The sequence below is a fragment of the Dendropsophus ebraccatus genome, chromosome 1 (genome assembly GCF_027789765.1).
Source record: "Dendropsophus ebraccatus isolate aDenEbr1 chromosome 1, aDenEbr1.pat, whole genome shotgun sequence".
Lineage (NCBI taxonomy): Eukaryota > Metazoa > Chordata > Amphibia > Anura > Hylidae > Dendropsophus > Dendropsophus ebraccatus.
In genome coordinates this window covers 126,810,899-126,836,744 of record NC_091454.1, presented here as the reverse complement: position 1 = coordinate 126,836,744, position 25,846 = coordinate 126,810,899, and the positions used below count along the sequence as shown (strand labels likewise).

At 43.8% G+C, this 25,846-nt stretch overlaps 1 protein-coding gene across 3 annotated transcripts in view; it reads right to left on the bottom strand.

Moving 5' to 3' along the window:
* The window catches only part of SEPHS1 (selenophosphate synthetase 1), a 38,326-nt gene extending 14,968 nt beyond the window's left edge, over positions 1–23,358 (bottom strand). Inside the window, exons 1-5 of one of the 3 annotated variants that reach the window (XM_069956187.1) lie at positions 23,276–23,358; positions 12,478–12,741; positions 4,719–4,822; positions 4,408–4,515; positions 3,257–3,411 (exon numbers count right to left, since the gene is read on the bottom strand). In XM_069956187.1, coding sequence (XP_069812288.1) covers positions 3,257–3,411; positions 4,408–4,515; positions 4,719–4,822; positions 12,478–12,670 — 560 coding nt within the window. In that variant the 5' untranslated portion in view covers positions 12,671–12,741; positions 23,276–23,358. The other 2 variants (XM_069956186.1, XM_069956188.1) reach the window with 2 other exon arrangements.
* Positions 23,359–25,846: the final 2,488 nt, after the last annotated feature.

The window sequence follows — 25,846 nt, the reverse complement described above, 5'->3', positions numbered from 1 at the left end:
ATCAAGGATCCAGGTGAGGTGAGTTTATTTTATTTATTTATTTATTTTTTCCATTTTTTACATAAATGTTGCGATGTGGGGGGCTGCACAAGGGGTCTATACTGGGGGGGGGGGGCTGCACAAGGGGTCTATACTGGGTGGGGCTGCACAAGGGGTCTATACTGGGGGGGGGGCTGCACAAGGGGGTCTATACTGGGGGGGGCTGCACAAGGGGTCTATACTGGGGGGGGGGCTGCACAAGGGGTCTATACTGGGAGTGCTGCACAAGGGGTCTATACTATGGGAGGGGGGCTACACAGGGGGTCTGTACTATGAGAGGGTTACACAAGGGGTCTGTACTGTGGGGGATCTACACAGGGGGTCTATACTGTGGGGGGGCTACACAGGGGGTCTATATCTACATTATCTGTACTCAGAGATATCACTGTTATCTGTGCTGTTACATAGGACTGCAGGTGACTACTACATTATCTGTACTCAGAGATATCACTGTGTTATCTGTGGTGTTACATAGGACTGCAGGTGACATCTACTGCATGATTTGTACTCAGAGATATCACTGTTATCTGTGGTGTTACATAGGACTGCAGGTGACTACTACATTATCTGTACTCAGAGATATCACTGTGTTATCTGTGGTGTTACATAGGACTGCAGGTGACATCTACTGCATTATTTGTACTCAGAGATATCACTGTTATCTGTGGTGTTACATAGGACTGCAGGTGACTACTACATTATCTGTACTCAGAGATATCACTGTGTTATCTGTGGTGTTACATAGGACTGCAGGTGACATCTACTGCATTATTTGTACTCAGAGATATCACTGTTATCTGTGGTGTTACATAGGACTGCAGGTGACTACTACATTATCTGTACTCAGATATTACTGTGTTATCTGTGGTGTTACATAGGACTGCAGGTGCTATCAGGTGACTTCTCCAGGTTGCAGAAGTTCAAACTTCATTGTGCCCTGCTGATAGTTTATTATGGGAGTTTTGCAGCATTTGGCTCTTCAGGTTGCAGCACTACAACCCCCATCATTTCCAACTGGCAGTTCATGATGAGAGTTGTAGTTTTTCAGCTGGAGAGTCAAAGATTGGAATACAATGATTAGACAATGACACAGTACAGTCCATTAATGATAGGGGGCAGTAGTGCAGTACATGAGGTGGAGGCAGTGACAGGGCATTAGAACATGGTGGCACATTAGAGTAATTGGATATAACGTTAGATATGACTTTGCCTGATCGGGGGGAGATGGGGGGGCCCCCCAAGCTAAAATTTTGCACCAGGGCCCATCAGCCTTTAGCTACGCCCCTGCATCCACTAAATTTCAACACATTCCAGTGAGATATTGAAAAAAGAAAAAAATAAGTTTCTTAAACGGTCCTATGCTGCCCTCTCCTGGTTAATAGTTGGTCAATACACTTGCATTTGAACACACATCTGTATTTATACTCAAAGAGGCACTCTGGGCAAGAGAGAAAAATCCAGAGCTGTAATCAAAGAAGCATCAGCAGCTCTCTTTCACTTTCGGGGCTTCTTAATCTCCAACGTTCAAATTCAGTCACAGCTCCACAGGAACTACCTGCTAAGTCAGTGACAGCAACAGTACCCTGCCTCACTCACTGACTGAGCGGGCATCTCTAAGGCCAGGACCATGATGCTACATGACGCCCAGCAGAGGAACAGGAGCGATGATGCTGCATTGTAGGGGCATGGTTGCCCATGCCCCGTGCATTTTCACTGTTGCCCAGAGTACCCCTAAATTGACCCCACAATGTACAGGCCACTCTTTCTAGTTGTCTGTCTGGCAGTATTAAACTATTTGTAAATGAGTTGAATCACAAGAGTGTACAATTTCCTGTTGCTTTTATAATGCTAACATATTCAGCAGCATTGTACAGACCCAGGAAACGGAGCTTCCAATCTAATCAGGTTATCACACACAGGCAAGTTTAGAAGAAGTTTTTGGACAGTGTGAGGCAGGCCAAAGAAAGCCTTCAACATAAGGAGAACATGCCAACTCCATGGAGACGTCATCTTTGGTTGGTTTCTCACTCAAACCCCAGTGCTGAAAGTCAACAATTAATAAAAATAAAATCCAGTAATGTGGGGGGAAAAAAAATGTTGCCGTTACATAGTTATTCCTAGTGATCATGCTACGTGAATTGTTAGTAAAATAACAGATTTTTGGTTTTGGGTCTCGTCACATAATTTATACACAATAGTTCCAATGGACAAAAAAACATATAGTAGGATTTATAAGTCTCAGAATTAACCTGTTTCTCTCCTGTCCAAAATACAGTATTAATCAAGCCTTACAAACTAAGATTATACACAACAACTATGGCTTTGATATAAAAAAAATATAAAATTTTATTAACATGATTATTAAAAAAAACCTCCATTTCATAATTAGTTACAAGGGATCCAGTATTAAAGACAACCACCACATAAATATATCATACAGTTAACCATGTTAAGTTACACTCCAATGCAGACATGTGATGCGTCTATAAAGCCTCCCCAATCATAGGACCACATGTGTGCATTGATTAACTCAGTCTAGATAACCCATCTAATATTCTAAAAGATTCTTACCCATAGTAGTGGAGTGGCCTCCATACCCCGACGTGCGTTTTGCGTGCGTTTGCTTAGTCAAGGGGCGTGCCTTAACTCCTGTCTCTCACACTATTTATATTAAAAGCCAGGATTCCTTCTGGGATACTCCGCTACTATGGGCAAGAATCTTTTGGAATATTAGATGAGATTTCTAGACTGAGTCAATAGCTGCACACTTGTATTCCTATGATTGGGGAGGCTTTGTAGATGCATCACGTCTGTATTGTATTAATTCTTACCGCTAGTACATGGTTAACTGTATGATATATTTATGTGGTGGTTGTGGTGGTCTTTAATACTGGATCCTTTGTCACTAATTATGAAATGGAGTTTTTAATATTAATAAAATTTAATATTTTTATATCAAAGCCGTAGTTGTAGTGTATAATATAGTCACATTATTGACTGACATGATAATGCTTTTCAGTCCAAGCATTTTACCATGTATAAATGTGATATACTGGTTACACAGCTTCTTCTGAAATAAGGTCAGGAAGCAGAGAAATTACATTATGTGCTCCACAAAGGAGAATAACCAATGTAAGGGAATATGTTCTATGCAGAGAACCTTGGACTGTGTCTTAGCACAGGAGACCGACTGTAAACTATATATTTAGTAACTCACATGATGAACTCATTAGGCTGACATACAGTTGTGGCAACTCCTCCTAGAACTACCCAAGGATTTAATACGGTCTGGCCTCCCGTAACAGAAGTCCCAGCTTCTTCTGCAGCATCTTTAAAGCCCTGGATGATCAGAGGCATCACCTTGTCTCTTTCCTAGAGTACAAAAATAAAAAGTTACTAAAATAAATTCAGTTCCCTAAATAGAACTGTCTGCATATTGATATTCTGTGGATTCCACCTGTTAGTATCTCTAACCCTTCACAGTACCTCCCACTGGCACTACCTGGGTACTGCAGTATGAGTAGGAAAGGTCTTTTGAAGGGAACAGAGGAATAAACTTCAATAATCATCCTCACTGCCTCTATTGAAAACAGGGCTGCATCTCTGTATGTGGTGTACCTGGCCTTAGGTCTCAGGCCTCTCTCCCTGATCCCTCTGACCACTGGTTATAAAGACATTATAGGGAGAGATTTATCAAACATGGTATAAAGTGAGACTGGCTCAGTTGCCCCTAGCAACTAAGGCTAGGTTCAAACTGCGTTTTCAGCATCCGTTTAACGGATCCGTTTTTTTTAACGTCCAGAAAAATAGGGTCAGCAACGTTTTTTGGTCCGTTTTGGTCCGCCAAAAAAAAACGGATCCGTTTTTTTTAAATAATGGAAGTCAATGGAAAAACGGATGCACACAAATGAATCCGTTTTTTGCAATCCGATTTTCATGCGTTTTTTGCAAAAAACGGATGCGTTAAACGGATGCTGAAAACGCACTGTGAACCTAGCCTAATCAGATTCTACCTTTTATTTTCAAAAGAGTCTGTGAGGAATGAAAGGTGGAATCTGATTGGTTGCTAGGGGCAACTGAGCCAGTTTCACTTTACACCATGTTTGATAAATCTCCCCCGCAGAGTCTATTTAGCAAGATTTTGCTTGCAATAAAGTGCATCTTATAGGTGTCATCAGAACAGCAGTAGTTACAGTAATTCACCCTGAAGGAATCAAACATAAGCTAAGAAGGCAAGTATGTATTCCTTTGGAAAGGTCTCATTTACAATCATTCATTCTGGAGTTTTAATACTGCCCATCTATTCTGGTCAAGACACTTGCAGGGCACCCAACATTTGCCTATTATACATCTGAAAGTAATACTTACCCGATCAGTCAGTTTATTACTGACACCGAGAAGCATCAACATGTTGTCACATTCAGTTACCCCCATTGCATATAGGTCACTCAGTACATTTGCACAGGCTATTCTCCCCTATAAAAACAAATATGTGTCTTTACAATAATGTAGCCAATTTTACTGTATGAATTTAATATAAAACAAAAGCATCCACAGTATGTCTGTACATTAGATATTGCTATGTTTAATACACAATTGTCTATTCAGCTACTATGGAAGCCATACGCTACAAATACTTCTGTATATAAATTAAGATCCATAAACAAGTATCAACTTACCATCATATAAGGATCATCTACAATAGGATAAATGTAGTCTGTAGTCTGAACCAGAGAAAGGCCACCATGTCTTAAGGGAATGACGCATGTGTCCATACCAATACCTATTTGAAAAAAAAGAAGAAAACTAAAACCATTCCTTTAAAAATAAATAAATAAATCTGCTGCAGATCCTGTACGTGTGAACGAACCCTTAATTATTTTTTAGTCCATTCAGCAAGTCCCATAGATACATTATAGACAACAATGGCCAGGTCCTGCCCCGCTGATATAAATGGGAAGCATTGCTGGGCATACTCTGTGACCTTTCAAGATTGCTTTCCTCTCCTTGTGGAATGACGAGTTGTGACCTTCATCTATTGTCTACGCATCTCCTGGTGTCACCTTTCAATGTAACACTGTACAGATCACTTTCCAGCAACCTATTTAGCATCGCTAAAGCCTGGCATAGTTTGGCAAAAAGTTGTGAGTTTTTGACCAACCTGCCAAATTTTTCTGACTTTTTGATGATCTACTTGCCTGAAGGGCGACCACGACTTAGAAATTATCTCAGTCTTGGCAAATCCATTCCTGTTTTTTTAAAGTCCGTAATTGCAATTAAAAACCTGATTGGTGCAACCCCAGCATCTTGTAGGGTTACAGAGATAGGAGTTCTGTTCCCCATCGAGACTCTGCAAGGTGGCGATGGCAGCCAGGGCAACTGGAGGCTTCTTAGAGGCCTCCAATGTCCTAGCCTTGGAAGTCGATCAGGGTCTGCCGTCAGGCAGGGTCTGGTCTGCTATGCCTCTCAGTGTAACAAAAGCAGCCATAAAACATTACAGTACAGATTGGTACTGCAGTTTTCTGTGTCTTTTACAAAAAAGGCAGCAGGCTCAGAACTGGGGAAAGGAGTCCAAAGGTAATGACATTCCGAGGGGGAAGGGGCGGGTGAATTAACATTTATTGTAGCTAAATAGAATACTCCTTTAGCGTGCATGGTGAATGCCATAAATAAAATTTGCCAAAATTAGGTATTTCATTAACCTCATAACAAGGAGATCAAAATGTCACTGAGAAGTCACCCTATCCGGCAAAAAAGTGGCCCTCACACAGTCGATTAAAAAAAATAAGTAATGAACTAACTTGATTTTTTTTAACACAGGCCTTTGCATTAAGTTCTCAGCATTTAAGCTGCCAATAAAGTGTGCGTGGCTGGGGCAGGGGCAGTGTGATTACATGGTGTTGCGGCCTTGCTATGCCTAGTTGCCAAGCACCTGGGGAGAGGATTAAAGATTGCTTTATTTGTCAGAGAGCCAAGTGCAGCAGCTATAAAGGTACTGGGAACGGTTAGCCATCCACCAGGGAGGTGACTGGTTCCCTTTAAAGGGTAAAGAGAACCAATCACGGCCGATTATAAAAAAAAAAATTTTTTAATTCTCCATTTAGTTTAATTTCATTTTTTAACAATATTTGTAAATATAATTCATTACTTTATTGGTCGCGTTTTTGATTTATTCAAATTTTCCTTCACTGTGACAGGAAACTCCCGGCATGCATGCGGCAGGAAGGGCTCCCAAGGGCCTTTGCCCACCGCTCTGCCAATACACAATGATCTCAAGCTATACATCAAGAGATCGCTGTGTATGTCTGTCCTAACTGACCCTATTCGTTTAATCATGAAGTTACAGACTGCCTTTGCAGTCTGAATCTTATACTTTACCTATTCCTCTGTAGCGGTGCAGTAAGGCCAGGCGCAATCTTGAAGACGTCACTTGCGTTCCGACGGTGGAATGCACTGCTGGAACGCAAGTGACATCATCAAGATGGTGGGAAGGATTAGGAAGGATAGGTAAAGTATAAGATACAGACTGCAAAGGCAGTCTAACTTTATGAATAGAATTAGGGAAAGTAACTTTTATAACAGGGACAGTTAAATTTAGATGATAGCTTCTCACTGTAAAGAGTTTGAAACTTTCATATGCAGATACAGCTCACACCAGGAGTTGAGGGAACATGGAAAATTGCAGTTTTCACTGGGCAATATCCACTGCTTACTAATTTGTGGCCAATACCTGTGGGGATCAAATACTTATTACAGTGATCCTTCAACTTACAATGGCCTCAAGACACAATATTTTAAAGGGGTTATCCAGCGCTACAAAAACACTTTTCCCCTACTGTTGTCTCCAGTTTGGGTGGGGTTTTGAAACTCAGTTGCATTGAAGTAAATGGAGCTTAATTGCAAACCGCACCTGAACTGGAGACAACAGTAGGGGAAAAAGTGGCCATGTTTTTGTAGCTCTGGATAACCCCTTTAAACATACAATGTTCTTTTTTGGACCATCGTAACTTGAGACCAGACTCAACATACAATGCTACAGACAGGATCTGCGGAACATGTAAAAAAACAGAAAAAAAACTACTAGCTGATCAACCAATGAAAGTGGCCATTTTGCTGGTAAAATCCCAGTATGAGTGAAGGGCATGCACTGGTTGGCTGTCTGGTATCTCCTCTCTACAGTACAGTGTGATACTACATGTCCTGCTGCTCTTTACCTGGGCCAGGATGAGTAGCTCCTTTGGGCACCAGATGAGGGCGGCTTCATTTTATTTTTCTGGGACCCTGTGTGATCTGTACAAAACCCTGAAAACACTTCAGTCCTCTACATAGAAAGTAATTTACAGTCTCCAGTAGCTCTTTCTGACTGTTGCATGTAAGGACTTGATGTATCCATATTAGCTGCTTATTTTCCTTTACATTTTTCCTCATTTTGGGGGAATTAGAACCAATTACCAGTTTTCCATAGAGTTTTGGTCTCAACATACAATGGTTTTAACATACAATGGTCATCCTGGAACCAATTAATATCGCATGCTGAAGGACCACTGTACATCAATAGGTGAACACTCTGCGGGGTGTAGTTTTCAAAATGGGTCATTTCTGTGGAGGGGGGGGGTTCCACTGTACTGACCCTGCAGCAGTTCTACAAGTGTGACATGGACCCTGAAAATTATCCCAAAAAAATCTGCACTAAAAATGCTTCCCTATTGAGCCCTGCCATATCTCCAAAAAGTAGTTTATAACCACATAGAGGTTTTTGCTGTACTCAGGAAAACCTGCTGAACAAATTTTGGCGTGTGTTTTTTCCTGCATTGTTTGAGAACATGAACAATTTAGATCTAAACTACATATTATTGCAAAAAATGTTATACTTTTTTCATTATTGTGGCCTAAACACTTTTGCTCAAACACCCATGGAGTCAACATGCTCAGTACAGGCCTGGATGAATTCCTTGAGATGTGTAGTTTACAAAATTGGGTCATGTCTGGGGGTTTCCACAATACAGATACCACAGGGGGCTCTGCAGCTGCAACACGGCACCCCAAAACTAAAGCAGAAAATCTGCACTAAAAAAGCCAAACGGCGCTCCTTACTGTGTATCCAAATAGTTCACAATCACATGTAGGGTATTGCCTTACTCAGGGGAAATTTCATCTGATTTTGGTCTGTTTGTTCTTCTGTATCTGCATATCTAAAAATATTTTATTTAAAGTTAAGTTAATTTAAGTTTTCAAAGTCCAATACTAATAAATTCTACAAAATGCCCATGGGGTCAAAATCTTCACCAAGCATCTCAAATTCCTTGAAGAGTGTAGTTTCCTTTGCTTTCCTACTCCGAGGCTTCTGCAAACCTGAAATAGTGCCGGGAGAATATCCTAAGGATAAAAAGGGCCCCAAAATTCTGAAACTTATGGTTGACCCAAGTAGCACTCTACGGCTGCATATGGGATATTTCTAAAAATCTCAGCATTGGGGCAATAAATATTTAACTGCATTTCTCTGTCAACACTTGCTGTGTTACAAAAAAATGCACTAAAATAGACTACGTGCCGATAGACAAAACACATTTGCTCAATTTAATTTTTGATAACTTGGACGCAGTTTTTAAAATGAGGCAATTCTTGTTGGTTTCCAACTTCCAACAGGCCAATCAAATCTACTTCCAAACTGGAACGATCCCTACATAAATATGATTTTGAAATCTTCTTGAAAATGGAAAAAAAAAATCACTTGGATAAGGAAAAGCATCCAAAGTTATGGCTACATAACAAGACACATTTGCCCTTGGTTCTTGAGGTCAAATTGTCCCAGTCCTGAAGGGGTTAAAAGGGAAATCCCCATGTGTTCTATTAGGGATTCTCTGTCAGGCTCCTACCTGTTCTTCTTGCTTATTCTCTCTCTAAATATCCCACTGGTACCATTGCTTAGTGAAGCTTGTCATACCAGCGGAACCAGGTGTAATCTAGTATGCACGGGGCCTAATCCTACTTTTGTCTGGAGGAGATAAGCCACCATTAAAGCTGTACCAAAAACTTGCATGGACTGTTCCACACAGAGTAGACTGTATTTCTATGGTCTCCTAGCTTATTTAAGAGAAAATACTCTAGAGGGGTGGATAATTTTATTTCTTCTGAGCAAGTACTGGCTGTAGTTGCCTACAGTGCAATATGGTGACTGATCAGGACCAGATGAGAGTCTGTCGATATGTGAGTACAATATATACATAAAAGGTGGTCCAACATGTGATAGACAATCGGGTAGGGGGGTATAGTGATAAACTATTTCTGCATTTCTGTTTCAGGATTTCTTTAATCTAGCACCTCCAACCTGGGTTTGGGGAGCTGTCCAGCATGTACAACAATACATTATGACGCTTCCTAGAAGGCATCTAAAAGAAGCTCTCACAACCAGTGGCCTATGGAAAAAAAAACAAAAAAAAAAAACAAAACTCACATGCCTTCTTCATCATCTATATGGAGACACTGCTCTACAAATTCACCCCCCCTTTCATCGTTAGCTATTCGTGCCCAATATGCTAATGAGAGAAGGGACTATCAACTGGGCAGTCAACACACTCTCACCTGCAAGAACCTCAGATTCACTTCCTATTGAGAGCAGAGATAAATTGACATAAATGGACATGGTTGCAGTCTGACGAGGGGATCATCCATCTCTGGTCTCTAAAAACCATGCATCTGATACTCTATTCATTGAGACCACACAGTTGAAAGTTAAGGCCCTTAAAGGGGTTGTCCAGCGAAATTTTTTTCTTTCAAATCAACTGGTGTCAGAAAGTTATATAGATTTGTAATTTACTTCTATTTAAAAATCTCACCTCTTTCCATACTTATAAGCTACCATATATCCTGCAGGGAATGTTGTTTTATTTACATTCAGAAACAGTGCTCTCTGCTGCCACCTCTGTCCATGTCAGGAACTGTCCCGAGCAGTAGCAAATCCCCATAGAAAATCTTTCCTGCTCAGGACAGTTCCCGTCTCGCCAGAGATGTCAGCAGAGAGGATTGCGTCAACGTAAATAAAACAAGATTTCCTGCAGGACAAGTAGCAGCTAATAAGTATGGGAAGACTTGAGATTTTTAAATAGAAGTAAATTACAAACCTATATAACTTTCTGACACCAGTTGATTTGAAAGAAAAAATGTTCACTGGACAACCCCTTTAATAACCAAAGCTGACTGGGAAAGCATAACAGGTATAGTAGACATCCAATTCAAGACTATTCTAGAGATGAATGGACCTGTATAGTACAATGGTGTTTATAGTCATTGTGTCCTAAGCAGTTTTTTTATTTAGCTCACTCTGTTCTTCATCTCAAACAAGAGCTGAGGGCAGAAAGGGACAGATGGGTTGGCAGGACTTAAAATACACCCTCTTCCGTCACTAGTATAAGAGCCATATTTAAATAAATGTATATGAAGCTAAATAAGCTTTAGTCTCTGGGGTTTTGTACATGCCGTACACAGATGAACAGGTTCTCTAATCCACATCAGACTGTTTTAACATCTTGGCATGAAGCCACACATATCCTGTTTCTTTTCAAGACTGCTTTACAGGTAAGCTTTACTTTGTTTGCATCACTGTGCAAATACCGCAGTGAAAGATCTGGCCAACATAAAGTCCCTGCATAGGCAGATGGTTCCAATTCCTGCTGACTACAACCTATGAAACATGAGGATATCCACAAACAGCACCAAAACGGTGGAGCCATGAAACCTAGCCATTTTACTGTAGAGTCACCTTTTATAACAAAATCTTCCCGATTAAGAATAAGATGCATACCCATTATATGGCCCCTTTAATAACTTACATGATTTGTACTGTCCTAAAGATTTCCTTCCATAAAGTAAAAACACATCTTTGTTACAAAAGGGATGGATGCTCTATACACATATAAAGCTGAAACACATTAGGAGATTCAATGCAAATGTCAACTTTCATAAAGAGGTAAAATGTCTTTTTTGCTTTACTTCACTTGGCTACTTTGGTCTAGGGATATCGGTATATACACAGCTGAGATCCCTCTTCTTACATGTGTACATCAGGCATAATTATAGACTAGCCATTCTATTCTCTAAGGGTATGTTCACACTGAGCAAATACGGTGAAAATTGCCGGCTATGTTCACACTGAGCAAATACGGAATCCCACCATGCTCAGTGTCCTGTAGTGAGTGAATGGAAGGGTGCGCGTGCATCCGCTTCCTCCCATCTCAGTCAAAGAAAAGACATGTTGCGTCTTTAAGTGGAGAGCGGCGGTAGCGGAGGAGCGCGTGCTCTCCCAAAGAGATGCTATGACACACTGAGGAAGGCGGAATTCCGCCTATTTTACTCCCTTAGACTACATACCCTTAGAGTACAAACACACAGGGCAGATCCACTGCAGATCCATTGCCTGTAGTTTCAATAAGAAGACATACTCGCAGCAGGAGGGGGGTTAACAGGGTGGTCTCCTTACATACTCGCAGCATGATGTCAGTCCCACTGCGAGTATATCTACTCATAAAAACTACAGGCAATGGATCTGTAGCGGACTTCGCAGCGAGAAATCTGCTCATGATCCGCCCTGTTTGTTTGTACCCTTACAGAACATCAATCTCAGGCTGTAGACTCTGCAAGGCTTTATGGAAGATGTCCAAGGGAAGAGATGGTAGACACTTGCCCACTGATCCCTTTTTTTTGGTTAAGCGGGTATTCCATTAACACCACATAAAAGCATGCAAAACAAAGTAAAAATCATCAATATAGAGTATAGTAATTAATGTGGACCTGCCAAACTGTTCGGGTTCAGTATTTGACTCCCTGCAGCAGGAGAGAAGTTAGATGCCACCACAGGGAGTCCTGGAAAACATGAATACAGACATAGGCTGTATTCATGTTTTCTAAGACTCCCTAGGGCTGCATCCAACTTTTTCAGCCACTGGTAGTCAAATGCTGAATGATCGGACTCAAGTATGGGAGTTGTGCCCATTTCTTTAGGAAGCATAAGTATCAAAGGCGGTTTCATTCATCCTCATCATGTACAGCTCCTTTAGTTACACATATGCCTGCTGGTGAATTTTCTTTCCCAAATAAAGAAAACTGCAAAAAGGGCTCTGGTTTCTGGACAGTACAGACTAAAAATTCTAACAGCCTGGAAAAGAAAATGTAAGTGGCCACACAGATCCCTCCAGGTTGCCACACAGATCCCTCCAGGTTACCACGCAGATCCCTCCAGGTCACTTTTGTAAGCACGAAGCTGAATCCACATTCAAACTGTTCATATCACATGTTCATATTTCATGAGGAAAGATGTAATGTAATACCCAATTTATAGGGCATAAGGTTTCAAAAAGGAGATGCTGAAAATAAATGCATGGCAATACAGAAGTTAATAGAATATTTACTTGGGAGGAAACAGCGCTCAACATTAGCACTTACCCAACCTTGGCATAACTGCCCCAAGAAACTGTTCATCTTCCTGGAAGTGATTCTCTTGCAAGGACTCCAGCAGTTTTTGCAGCACATCTTGAGGGACTTTGCAACCGGTGCCTTTAAGCTCTGCAAAACGAGTCAGGCGGAAGTTCTTGTCAAGCTCATAACTCTCTGGATTGAAGGACTCCCGGACAGACATGTTTTACAGACAGATTAATCTCCGTTTCTGTTGTTTAGTGAACAATACTGTTAGCTCCCTTGTGGGTTAACCTAGACAGAGAAATTCAGATGAAACATTTTCATGTACAACTGCTATAGTAGGATACATATTTGATTATGTCAGCTTACAGTTTCACTGGAAGAAAATTGGATTGTTGTACCTCTGCTTGTTAGGGCACCTCAGAGGGGAACAAGGACTCTTACAACATGTGCCCATTATTGAAACCTCCTTCAGTCCATATGGAACTTAAAAAATAGACCATAATCATAAAGTCCTAAGAATGAGTCCCAGAAGCTTGATCAGACACAAAGTCAACGATCACAGATCATCTAGGTAGCCATAAAGTGTTCATGACCAATGGCAAGAAGCATGTATACAGCAAATGAAAGCACTCATGAAGTGATCTATGCCAGTGGGGACAGTGAGGTGGAGGTGCAGCCTAGTAACAATAGGGATCAAAAGCCCAGAGGCTGGGGAGTTACCAATAAGCCACTGTTGAGCCTAGTCTATTTAAATATTTGGACAGCCATTTCAGCCCAGGAATAGGCTGGCTGTAAGGAAAGGAGGGGGAATAATGATGGCATTTGTCCAGGAAAATGTCTACCCCATGCTTTACACCCTACCTCCATCAATATTGAAACTGCAACACCAAGACGGACAAGCTGTAGGGTTATGTGAATGGAAGAAGCAGCAGGTATCACCAAGATCTGAAAATGATCAAATTTTCAAGCACCTAGCTCCAATCTGCGGCCATCGACATTTCAATATTTCTTGAAGGCTATAAAGCGCTCTGGAATTAAGGGCGCTTTATAAATAAATTATTAATAATACTAATAATAATAATACTAATAATAATAATAATACTACTACTGATAATAATAATAATACTACTACTACTACTAATAATACTAATAATAATAATACAGAGCAAGACAGCAATGGAGGTTTATCTTCTTCAGTGAGGATCCCCACTTGGGTGCAATAAGGAGACTGGTCTAGGGATCATGTGGGCAATGCCATTAAAGCATGGCAGTCATTAGCAAAAACTTTTCATATACGCTTTAAAGAGGACCAATCACCTAAATGTAACTGTCCCTATTATGAAAGTATATCTCTCCCTAACTCTATTCATGAAGATACAGACTGCATTTGCAGTCTGTATCTTTATACTTTACCTGATCCTCTGTTCCCTGGCTGTTCCGGTGGGCGCCGCCATCTTGATGACGTCACTTGCGTTCCAGCGGTGCGTTCCAGCGTGACGTCATCAAGATGGCGTCGCCGCCGGAACAGCCAGGGAACAGAGAATCGGGTAAAGTATAAAGATACAGACTGCAAAGGCAGTCTGTATCTTCATAGATAGACTTTATGAAGATACAGACTGTATTTGCAGTCTGTATCTTTATACTTTACCTATCCTCTGCTTCAGTGCCGCACGGCCGGGCGCCGCCATCTTGATTACGGGCCTTGCGTTCCACCGCTGGAACGCAAGTGACGTAATCAAGATGGCGGCGCCGGCCTTGCTGCACCGAAGAAGAGGATAGGTAAAGTATAAAGATACAGACTGCAGAGGCAGTCTGTATCTTCATAAATAGATTAGAGAAGAGGGACTAGAAAATACACAGCGATCTTGCGCTGTATAGCGCGAGATCACTGTGTATTAACGGAGCGGCGGGCAAAGGATCATGGGAACCTTTCCTGCCGCTCTGCATGACGGGAGTTTCCTGTCTCGCGCCGGCTCTTTTGAAAAGAGCCGGCTCGAGACAGGAAAATAAAAAGTGAATAATTAAAAAACGTGACAATAAAAATAATGAATTATATTTACAAATGTTAATAAAATGATGATTTACATCTAATTAGGGAATAAAAATTTTTTAACTTTCGTCCATGATTGGTTCTCTTTAAAGGGGATATCCAGGCTTAGAAAAAGATGGCCATTGTTACCTCTTAAAAAAGAGTGTCACACTCTTGTCCCCAGTTTGGGTGTTGTTCTACAGCTTAGTTCTATTGAAGTGAATGGATGTGAATTGTACTACCACACACAATCTGGGGAAAGAGGTAGTACTGTTTTGCAAGAATATAGCAGCATTTCATTCTGGATAAACCCTTTAGGAGGTCTTCAAAAAGGAACGTCACACTAATCCTACTGCCAGGATTATGGTGAGAGGTGGCATAATGTACGGTAGCCTTCATTCCAGGTACAGCAACAGCTTGGCATTACATTGGGTTGTGGGACCAGTGCTATGGCCATTTCTCAGAAGGAGTAGTATTTCAACATTACAGCACCAGTCCGCATGTTGCTATAGGCATGACCTAATCATACTATTATGGCCTGCAGCATCTTCGGACTGGTCTCCAATCCAGCACATGGGAGATGTCACTGGTAGCATTGCCAAGGGAGCTGCCAGTAGGGGACCCTGATGATTTGCAGAACATTCCTCAACCATTAATAAACTAATGGAAAGCATGTATTTCCACATGTGGTAGGAGCACCACACTGACACTGAATAAAGCAAGGCATTTTGAGTGTTCAGTTTCTTTTTTGCAATCTGAATATCATTAAAGGGGTTGTCCAGCAAAAAATCTTTTTCTTTCAAATCAACTGGTGTCAGGAAGTTATATAGATTTGTAACTTACTTCTATTAGAAATCTCAAGTCTTCCCATACTTATTAGCTGCTGTATGTCATACAGGAAATGTTTTATTTTCAGTCTGACACTGCTCTCTGCTGACATCTCTGGCCAAGACCGGAACTTTGTCTCGGTTTAATATGAATCCCCATAGAAAACCTCTCCTGCTCTGGATAGTTCCTGTCTCGGCCAGAGATGTCAGAAGAGAGCAATGTGTCAGACTGAAAATAAAACATTTCCTGCAGGACATACAACAGCTGATCAGTATGGGAAGACTTGAGATTTTTTAAATAGAAGTAAATTACAAATCTATATAACTTTCTGACATTAGTTGATTTGAAAGAAAAAGATTTTTTCTGGACAACCCCTTTAACATGTCTGTCAATCAGGTGATTTCCATAATCACACCACTTTTACTTAGTGTTGCATATCGTCGCTGAGGAAAGTATATGAGGAGGTTACAATCTATTGTACATTTTGTATACTCTTTAGCTGTCACCACTAATACAGCTTTTTTGGTGTATTGCAATTGCAAACCAGTGTCCTAGCCAACCTTTACAGCAGGTCACTGGGTAGCCATTCTAGTCATTTACACAAAATTCCTGCCTCACAGACATGAGCGTTAGGCTACGTTCACACAGAGCAAAAGGGGCGGATTACGCAAGGAAATATTTCCGCCTGAAATCAACTGACGCTGAATTCCGAGCAGAATATAAGCAGAATCCCTGCGTATTCCGCTAGGAAAGTGTTCAGCTCGTAATCAGCTCTTGACAAATTCAGCGCGGAATACTTGAGGAATCCGCGCTGAATCCGCATGCATTCAGCGCTGAAATTCAGCGAGTATTTGGCGAGTAAACTAGACTATACCAGAATATATACTAGAATCCTCCTCCCCCCTCTTTTCCCCATTTCCGCGCTGATTCAGCGAGTAATTTCCACTTGTATTACGCTTGTAATCCGCGCTGAAATAGAAAATCAGAGCCCCATTGGTTTGTATAGGCTTCCGCTAGCGGAAGAATGAACATGTTCATTCTTCTGGCGGAAAGCGGATTAGTTCTGTGCGGAAATTCCACAATGTGAACTGCAGAGCAGAATTTCCATTCAACACAATGGAAATTAGTTCTGCACCTATTTTAACGGCTGAAATTTCAGCGCTGATTCAGCGCAGAAATTCAGCTGCTTTTGCTCTGTGTGAACGAGCCCTTACCCAGAACTGTTTGTAAACTGAATACTCAATTTTTTTTCTTAAAGGGCTATTCCACTCAAACATAACTTTTGACATGTTGCTGGCCATGGTGAGACTAACAAATCCCTCCATACTTGTTCTTATCTATTCAGTCTCCTTCCCCCAGTTCTCAGCTGTTGCTTTCTGCTCAAGACACAAAAACCTGTGTGTGAGCGTTTCTCTCCGTCTCCCCCTCCTCCCTTCTAAGATAGCTGATGTAAACAAGTCCCTGCAGCATTTTAGTTTCTTTATAATGCTGGGAGGGTTAATCACAGAGATTTCATCAGCAACTTGACCTCAGAATAATCCTCCTAGCATAACAAAGAAGCTACAATGTTGCAGATACAGCCAGTCAGGGACTTGTTTACATCAGCTGTCTCAGAAGGGAGGGGGGAGACTATGAGAAAAGCAGATACGGCCACAGATTTTTGTGTCTTCAGCAGGAAGCAGCAGCTGAGAACTGGGGAAAGGAGACTGAATAGATAACAAGTATGGAAGAGATTGTTAGTCTCACCATGGGCAGCAACATATCAAAAGTTATGTTCGCGTTGAATACTTCTTGAGGGTAGCTTCACACGTACCGGATCTGCAGCGGATCTCAAGCTGCGAGTTTGCAGTGAAACCCGCTACCAGTCTGTAAGTGCCGGCCCCATAAACCCCCGCCGCTCCGAATACTACATTACCGGTACCACGATCGGGTCGCGTATGAGGCTCCCGGAGGTCCCGCGCAGCCAATCAGTGACTGTGACGGGGCCGTGCACTGACGGGTCCTGGTAGGACCTCCGGGAGCCTCAGATACGGCCGGATCGTGGTGCGGGTAATGTATTATTCGGAGCGGCGGGGGTTAATGGGGCCGGCACTTACAGACTGCCAGCAGGATGACAATTCTGCAGACAGTATGTAATCATATTGGAATTCACAGGGGAGGGATCCGCTGTGGATTTAGCTGCGAGTTTGCCCGTGTGAATTTACCCTTAAAGTGTTACTGTCATTATAAGTTTCAAAATCTAAATCAACAATAGATGTGAAATAAAGCAAGTTTGCAATCTACATACATTATTTTTTGTTGTTATGCTGTAAAACTAAGCTGAACTTACCAGAAATCCAGGTCCAGTCTCCTGAAGGCAGATTTTCTGCCTTGTGCTGGTTGAAAAAACAAACGAAAAACAGGAATTCCGGCCAGTACAGAGAGTCACGGCTCAATGTTTCCATCAATAACATGACTGCCTTCTCTGTGAGTGCTCATATGGCCTGGGATACACAGGACTTCCTGTTTTAAGACTCTTTACAAAAAAAAAAAAAAAGTAAGAACACAGGAAGTGCCGTGTTCTCCATGATAACCAAAAAATAATAATAATAGTAAAATAAAATAATGAACGTAAATTGCAACATTGCTTTATATCACATCTACTGTCGATATAGATTTTAAAAGTTACAACGACAGGTACACTTTAAATGCTGTTCACATGCATTTTTTTTTCTTTTTTATCCATTGACTTAAAGTGTCTGGATTTCTTTTACGCTATGTAAGAGCAGTGTAAACCTAATGGAAAAGAACTGAGAGTCAGAGGAAAAAACTAAATGTTTGCACTAGTGAAAACAAACAAAACCCTACAAAATGACTTTCACTTTCACTATATAATTAAAACATTTCACCTGCAAAGTGTCATTTTCCCAACAAACCCAACTTTTTGGGTGCATGTCTTGCTGATTTTGGTGCACAATGCACCAAATCTAACATCATAAAAACCTTTGCAATTTGGAGCAATATGGATGGAAAGTGGCGCACCTGCACTACTTTTACTGAGACGTGTACAAGTCACTTACAGTGAATAAATGACAATGAGGGATCTCTGCATGGAAAACTCAACAAGTGGAAAGGAGTTTTATCAGTGAGTCGTGAAAAGGTGAATTCATTTAGTTTTCATAAAATACATTTCCCCATTCCTTATAACCCCAGTACATTCTATCACCAACCACGTGTATATGACTGTATACCAAAGACTCTAATCTATTACCTAGTGCAGATGAGTGGCCTTTAAAAGACTGTCTTTTAAGCTTTAAGGAGAAGTCCGGCGAAATTTATTATTAAAGTATTGTATAGCCCACCAAAAGTTATACAAATCCCCAATATACACTTATTACGGGAAATGCACACAAGAGCTTTTTTCCCTGCACTTACTGCTGCATCAAAGCTTCACTTCCTGGATAACCTGGTGATGTCACTTCCTGGATAACATGGTGATGTCACGCCCCGACTCCCAGAGCTGTGTGGGCTGTGGCTGCTGGAGAGGATGGTGGCAGAGGGATGCTCAGTGTCCCTCCAGTGCCCTGTGTCCCTCAGTGTCCCCCTCCCATCATCCTCTTCAGCAGCCACAGCCCTCACAGCTCTGGGAGTCGGGTCATGACATCACCATTTTATCCAGGAAGTGAAGCCTTGATGCAGTAGTAAGTGCAGGGAAAAAGCACGTTATAAGCATTTCCCATAATTCCCATGTGTATTAGTGATTTATATAACTTTTGGGAGGCAATACAATACTTTAAAAAATTTTTTTGCTGGACTTCACCTTTAAGGCTCCATTGAGTCAATTGGGACATATAGCTATGTTTGTAGCTGGATTTCTCCTTTAACAGGTTTACATTAAGTTTTAACAATTTAAAAAAGCGCCTGTCAGACTGAAATGCAGTCCGATCTGCGGGCAGCATATCACAGAGCAGAAGAGCAGAGCAGGCTGATATATAGATTTGTGGGAAAAGTTCCAGGAGAGAGATTTTTTCCTGTCAATTTCTGCTCATTTTGGGCTAAGTAGTTTTGTGTGCGACCCTCCACACGTATACACAGATAGCTGTCAATTACATAGTAGGACCATCCACATGACCCCTTAGCCTGGAATTAACATATATTTACACGATTAAATGACATGTTATCCTGCAACTGCATTTTCAATGTGAAAGTCTTCCTTTAATGAAACAACCAAAAAGGGGGCTCTGATAAGCCTTACTGGTAAGGGAAGGTGACTGACATCCTAACCTACTGTAATTGTATGATAGTAACAAATGTTATACATTCTGTAGGCATCGCTTCTATGACACAAAAGGGAGCTCGGCAGCTATTTCCACTACAACAAATGGAAAGAATATGGACGCTCCCATGATAGACTTTGCATACTGCACCCCTATACAAATATTAGGAAGTATCCATGTGCCATTTCACTTCTCCACATGCACAAAGGTCTGACACCCTAAGATATCTGCATATGTTTCCGTCAGCTTATTCTTCTCTAATAGGCCTAGTAAGATGCACCAGATTTATTAAGATGAACAGGACTCAATACATTTGCACATCTTGGGCTGCATTTTTCTCATAAGCTTAACAATAACTCATAACTTAAATATGCTACTGGAAACACTAAAAAAAAAAATACTAAATACAGTAAAAACAGGTGTTCCTTACAGAAATATCTGCATCAAGTCAGTTCCACATAGACACATTATGACTGTGTATCCTAGACTGACCGCCAGTTTAGTAACCTTAAAGTGACTGTACCACCAGGCCCAGGCTGAAGCACTGGAGGCGGGCCGACCCACCCTTAGTGGGAGGAAACCCTAGCCCCTCTATGATAGGGTTCCATTGATTCTAATGGAGTCACGTCATGGAGGAGCTGGGGTTTCTTCCCACTAAGGGTGAGTCGGCCCGCCTCCGATGCTTCAGCCTGGGCCTGGTGGTACAGTCACTTTTACTCACAGGATAATAGAATTATATGAAGCATAAAACGTGGGATCCAGCAGGACACGTAGCAGTAATATGGACACAAACAATGCTTACATGACACTGCCCTTATGACACCCAACGTCTACAGCTCTTTATTCTAATGTCTGTGTTGTGATCAGCAAGACACTGGTTCATTCAGCCTCAGTACTGGTGCACTATATACCAAACAATATACCTGAAAAAGTTGCATTAAGGATTCAAAATAAAATCCATTTCCTGCGATACATGAAGCCCAGAAAGTGAGGAATGGGATGCTGAAGTGTATCGCAGACTATCGCAGCAACAGGTCCTGGAGTTGCAGAAAATTCTATAGACATGTAAAATAAAATATACATCCTTGTACACTAATAGGGGCTTTACATGAAATAAAACGTATGTTAAAGGAGAAACTGCGCATGCAGAGTGGATAACCAGCCCGGACCCTGCGTATCTCGCCTACGAGAAACAGATTTGGGGAAGGCGTACAAATGTGTTATTAAGAAGTGACGGAAGGAAAGGGGAGAGGGCTACCTGTTGTCATGAAACACAAACTTTCAGCGCATGCCCTTATACATGCAGCTAATCCATGGCTTATTGTGTATGCACTGGCTACAGACAGGGGGACCTGCGGCTGCCCATTGCCAGCTCTGCAGAAAGACCCATAAGACTGTGCTGATGCCACTGCTGCTCTAACAAAGACAACTTCACCCAGCTACAATGCCATCTTATAAATGACCACGTCGTGATAGGGCACAGCACAGATACCTACGGTTTTAACTAGTCGGTGGAGATCAGCCATTCATTCAACACTGTAACAACTTGCAAAGTGAACCTGGCACAACAGATTGACGGGTTTCCCAGTAAAGTAAATACTGTGTGTAGAAGCACTGAGAAGTGAGACCACTAGGGACCAGCCGCACCAGTCTGCACAGCTCACGTGTATGCTGGCTTCACATAGGACACACAATCCTCAATAACAGATAGGTAATGGCATTAATAATATGGGTATGTTCGCACATAGTGCCGCTTTGACACAAGGTAAAATCCACCGTACACCAGCAAGTTTCTAAAATTAAGTGAATATGAGAACCTGCGTGATATCCACAGTGGTATACATGATGTGTCAACAGGCCCCACTACAACCGTCCCCTCGTGTTACAAGGGATGGCCTGGGATACAGGGGACAGCAATCCCCCTACTGTATAGACCCTTACTCTATAACTGCAGGTCACCCCAGAGAATTCACTCCTCCATAGACACTTACCACCCACTAGTATATATAACTGTATACAGCAGTGCCCCCAACCTATAGCTCTCCAGCTGTCACAAAGCCACAATACCCACCAAAACCTCTGTCAAAGCCTGATGTGAGTTGTAGGAGAGCCAAAGGCTTACAGTCACATTTCCTATGCGAGGGGCTACTAACAGTTGTCACACCTGCATGTCAGAAGAACATGGGACGGGAGACGTTTATCAGTCACTAGTCTGGAATGGCTGATAACAGGGAGCAACAGATTGCAATGAACTGCACTGTAACCACAGAGACCATGTGTAGGGCCAGAGTCATTTTAACTATTACTTGTGTCAGCTTTTACCTCCAGCCAAGTGTCTATGACCCCGGCCCACCAGAGGAAGACGTCACAAGTTACGAAACTTCTTTATGCACAAGAACCACAGAGCGACACCAGGGAAGGATAATTTCCTACTCATGACCTTATGTTCACCCCAACAGTAGGGTTACCTGAGGTCACCAAATGAACCACACAGGCAGACAACTAGCTCTACATGACAGCTCAGCACCAGACATTTAAAGGGACATGTAAACACCTGGTGTGGTAAGAGGAGGGGGTTGGGGAGGGCTCAGGACTGGCACAGCAGCACACTTAGAGGGGGCCCAGGACTGGCACAGCAGCACACTTAGTGGGGGCTCGGGACTGGCACAGCAGCACACTTAGAGGGGGCCCGGGACTGGCACAGCAGCACACTTAGAGGGGGCCCGGGACTGGCACAGCAGCACACTTAGAGGGGGCCCGGGACTGGCACAGCAGCACACTTAGAGGGGGCCCGGGACTGGCACAGCAGCACACTTAGAGAGGGCCCGGGACTGGCACAGCAGCACACTTAGAGGGGGCCCGGGACTGGCACAGCAGCACACTTAGAGGGGGCCCGGGACTGGCACAGCAGCACACTTAGAGGGGGCTCGGGACTGGCACAGCAGCACACTTAGAGGGGGCCCGGGACTGGCACAGCAGCACACTTAGAGGGGGCCCGGGACTGGCACAGCAGCACACTTAGAGGGGGCTCGGGACTGGCACACCACACTTTGAGGGGGCTCAGGACTGGCACATGGTACAGTAAGAGTAACTCTAGCCAGCTGTGGCTGATCCTGTACAGCACCCCATGGTAGCACTAGAACTGCTGCTCTATTGGAATGGAGACCATGAAGAGAGTGGTCAGCAGCAGCACAATGGGGCAGTGCCCAGGAGGGCGGCCAGCACTGCACTGGTTAGCATGATGGGCAGACCCTGCTGTGTGTGCAGACAGGGAGGGCATGCAGCTGCCGCAGGCCGGGCACCGGGGCACACACAATATCAGGGACGCTCTATTCATTTGTTATGGCTCTGGGCCCCAGGCCCCGGGCTGCTCCCTCCTCCCCACCCGCCTTAAAGGCGCAGGGAGACACTAAGTCGGCCACCCCGCCTCGTCCCGTCTGCCAGGCCTACGGTAAAAGCTGGCGAGAGCAAAAATGTCGCCACTCGGCTCCTATTAACCCCGCCGCTGCCAGTCCTCCCGACCCTTAAGGCGGCACGGCCTGCTCCCCACCGTCCGCGGCTCACCGGCCGGACACACGGATCACGTGTGCGGGTTACACGACCCTACTCACCAGATCTAGATTCTTTACTTAACGGTTCCCCTTTAAGCGGCGGTGGCGGGCGCCCTCCCCTGTGATTCCTCCGCTCCTCCTCCCTCCCTCTCACTTACCGGTTCTCCATCCGCCTCCCTCCGCAGGCTCCCGCACACCCACAATGCACCGCGCCTCCTGATCCTGCACACATGCACTCTCTTATACTTTCTTCTGATGCCAGAGCCTGAACGCTGCACTGCTAGGCTGAGGGGCACCGGGCATCCACAGGGAAGGGCAGCCTGAACATTACCTACAGCAGCCTGTACCTTACCTACAGCAGCCTGTACATTACCTACCAGCCTGTACCTCACCTACAGCAGCCTGTACCTTACCTACAGCAGCCTGTACATTACCTACCAGCCTGTACCTCACCTACAGCAGCCTGTACATTACCTACCAGCCTGTACCTCACCTACAGCAGCCTGTACCTTACCTACAGCAGCCTGTACCTTACCTACAGCAGCCTGTACCTTACCTACAGCAGCCTGTACCTCATCTACAGCAGCCTGTACCTCATCTACAGCAGCCTGTACCTCATCTACAGCAGCCTGTACCTTACCTACAGCAGCCTGTACCTCACCTACAGCAGCCTGTACATTACCTACCAGCCTGTACCTCACCTACAGCAGCCTGTACATTACCTACCAGCCTGTACCTCACCTACAGCAGCCTGTACCTTACCTACAGCAGCCTGTACATTACCTACCAGCCTGTACCTCACCTACAGCAGCCTGTACATTACCTACCAGCCTGTACCTCACCTACAGCAGCCTGTACCTTACCTACAGCAGCCTGTACCTTACCTACAGCAGCCTGTACCTCATCTACAGCAGCCTGTACCTCATCTACAGCAGCCTGTACCTCATCTACAGCAGCCTGTACCTTACCTACAGCAGCCTGTACCTTACCTACAGCAGCCTGTACCTTACCTACAGCAGCCTGTACATTACCTACCAGCCTGTACCTCACCTACAGCAGCCTGTACATTACCTACCAGCCTGTACCTTACCTACAGCAGCCTGTACATTACCTACCAGCCTGTACCTCACCTACAGCAGCCTGTACCTTACCTACAGCAGCCTGTACATTACCTACCAGCCTGTACCTCACCTACAGCAGCCTGTACATTACCTACCAGCCTGTACCTCACCTACAGCAGCCTGTACCTTACCTACAGCAGCCTGTACCTTACCTACAGCAGCCTGTACCTTACCTACAGCAGCCTGTACCTCATCTACAGCAGCCTGTACCTCATCTACAGCAGCCTGTACCTCATCTACAGCAGCCTGTACCTTACCTACAGCAGCCTGTACCTCACCTACAGCAGCCTGTACATTACCTACCAGCCTGTACCTCACCTACAGCAGCCTGTACATTACCTACCAGCCTGTACCTCACCTACAGCAGCCTGTACCTTACCTACAGCAGCCTGTACATTACCTACCAGCCTGTACCTCACCTACAGCAGCCTGTACATTACCTACCAGCCTGTACCTCACCTACAGCAGCCTGTACCTTACCTACAGCAGCCTGTACCTTACCTACAGCAGCCTGTACCTCATCTACAGCAGCCTGTACCTCATCTACAGCAGCCTGTACCTCATCTACAGCAGCCTGTACCTTACCTACAGCAGCCTGTACCTTACCTACAGCAGCCTGTACCTTACCTACAGCAGCCTGTACATTACCTACCAGCCTGTACCTCACCTACAGCAGCCTGTACATTACCTACCAGCCTGTACCTCACCTACAGCAGCCTGTACCTTACCTACAGCAGCCTGTACCTTACCTACAGCAGCCTGTACCTTACCTACAGCAGCCTGAACATTACTCACAGCAGCCTGAACATTACTCACAGCAGCCTGAACATTACCTATAGCAGCCTGTACCTTACCTATAGCAGCCTGTACCTTACCTACAGCAGCCTGAACATTACCTACCAGCCTGTACCTCACCTACAGCAGCCTGTACATTACCCACAGCAGCTTGTACCTTACCTACCAGCCTGTACCTCACCTACAGCAGCCTGTACATTACCCACAGCAGCTTGTACCTTACCTACCAGCCTGTACCTTACCTACAGCAGCCTGTACCTTACCTACAGCAGCCTGTACCTTACCTACAGCAGCCTGTACCTTACCTACAGCAGCCTGTACCTTACCTACAGCAGCCTGTACCTTACCTACAGCAGCCTGTATATTACCCACAGCAGCCTGTACATTACCCACAGCAGCCTGTACATTACCCACAGCAGCTTGTACCTTACCTACCAGCCTGTACCTCACCTACAGCAGCCTGTACCTTACCTACAGCAGCCTGAACATTACCCACAGCAGCCTGTACCTTACCTACCAGCCTGTACCTCATCTACAGCAGCCTGTACATTACCTACAGCAGCCTGTATATCACCTACAGCAGCCTGAACATTACTCACAGCAGCCTGTACCTTACCTATAGCAGCCTGTACATTACACACAGCAGCCTGTACCTAACCTATAGCAGCCTGTACCTTACCTACAGCAGCCTGTACATTACACACAGCAGCCTGTACCTAACCTATAGCAGCCTGTACCTTACCTACAGCAGCCTGTACATTACACACAGCAGCCTGTACCTTACCTATAGCAGCCTGTACCTTACCTATAGCA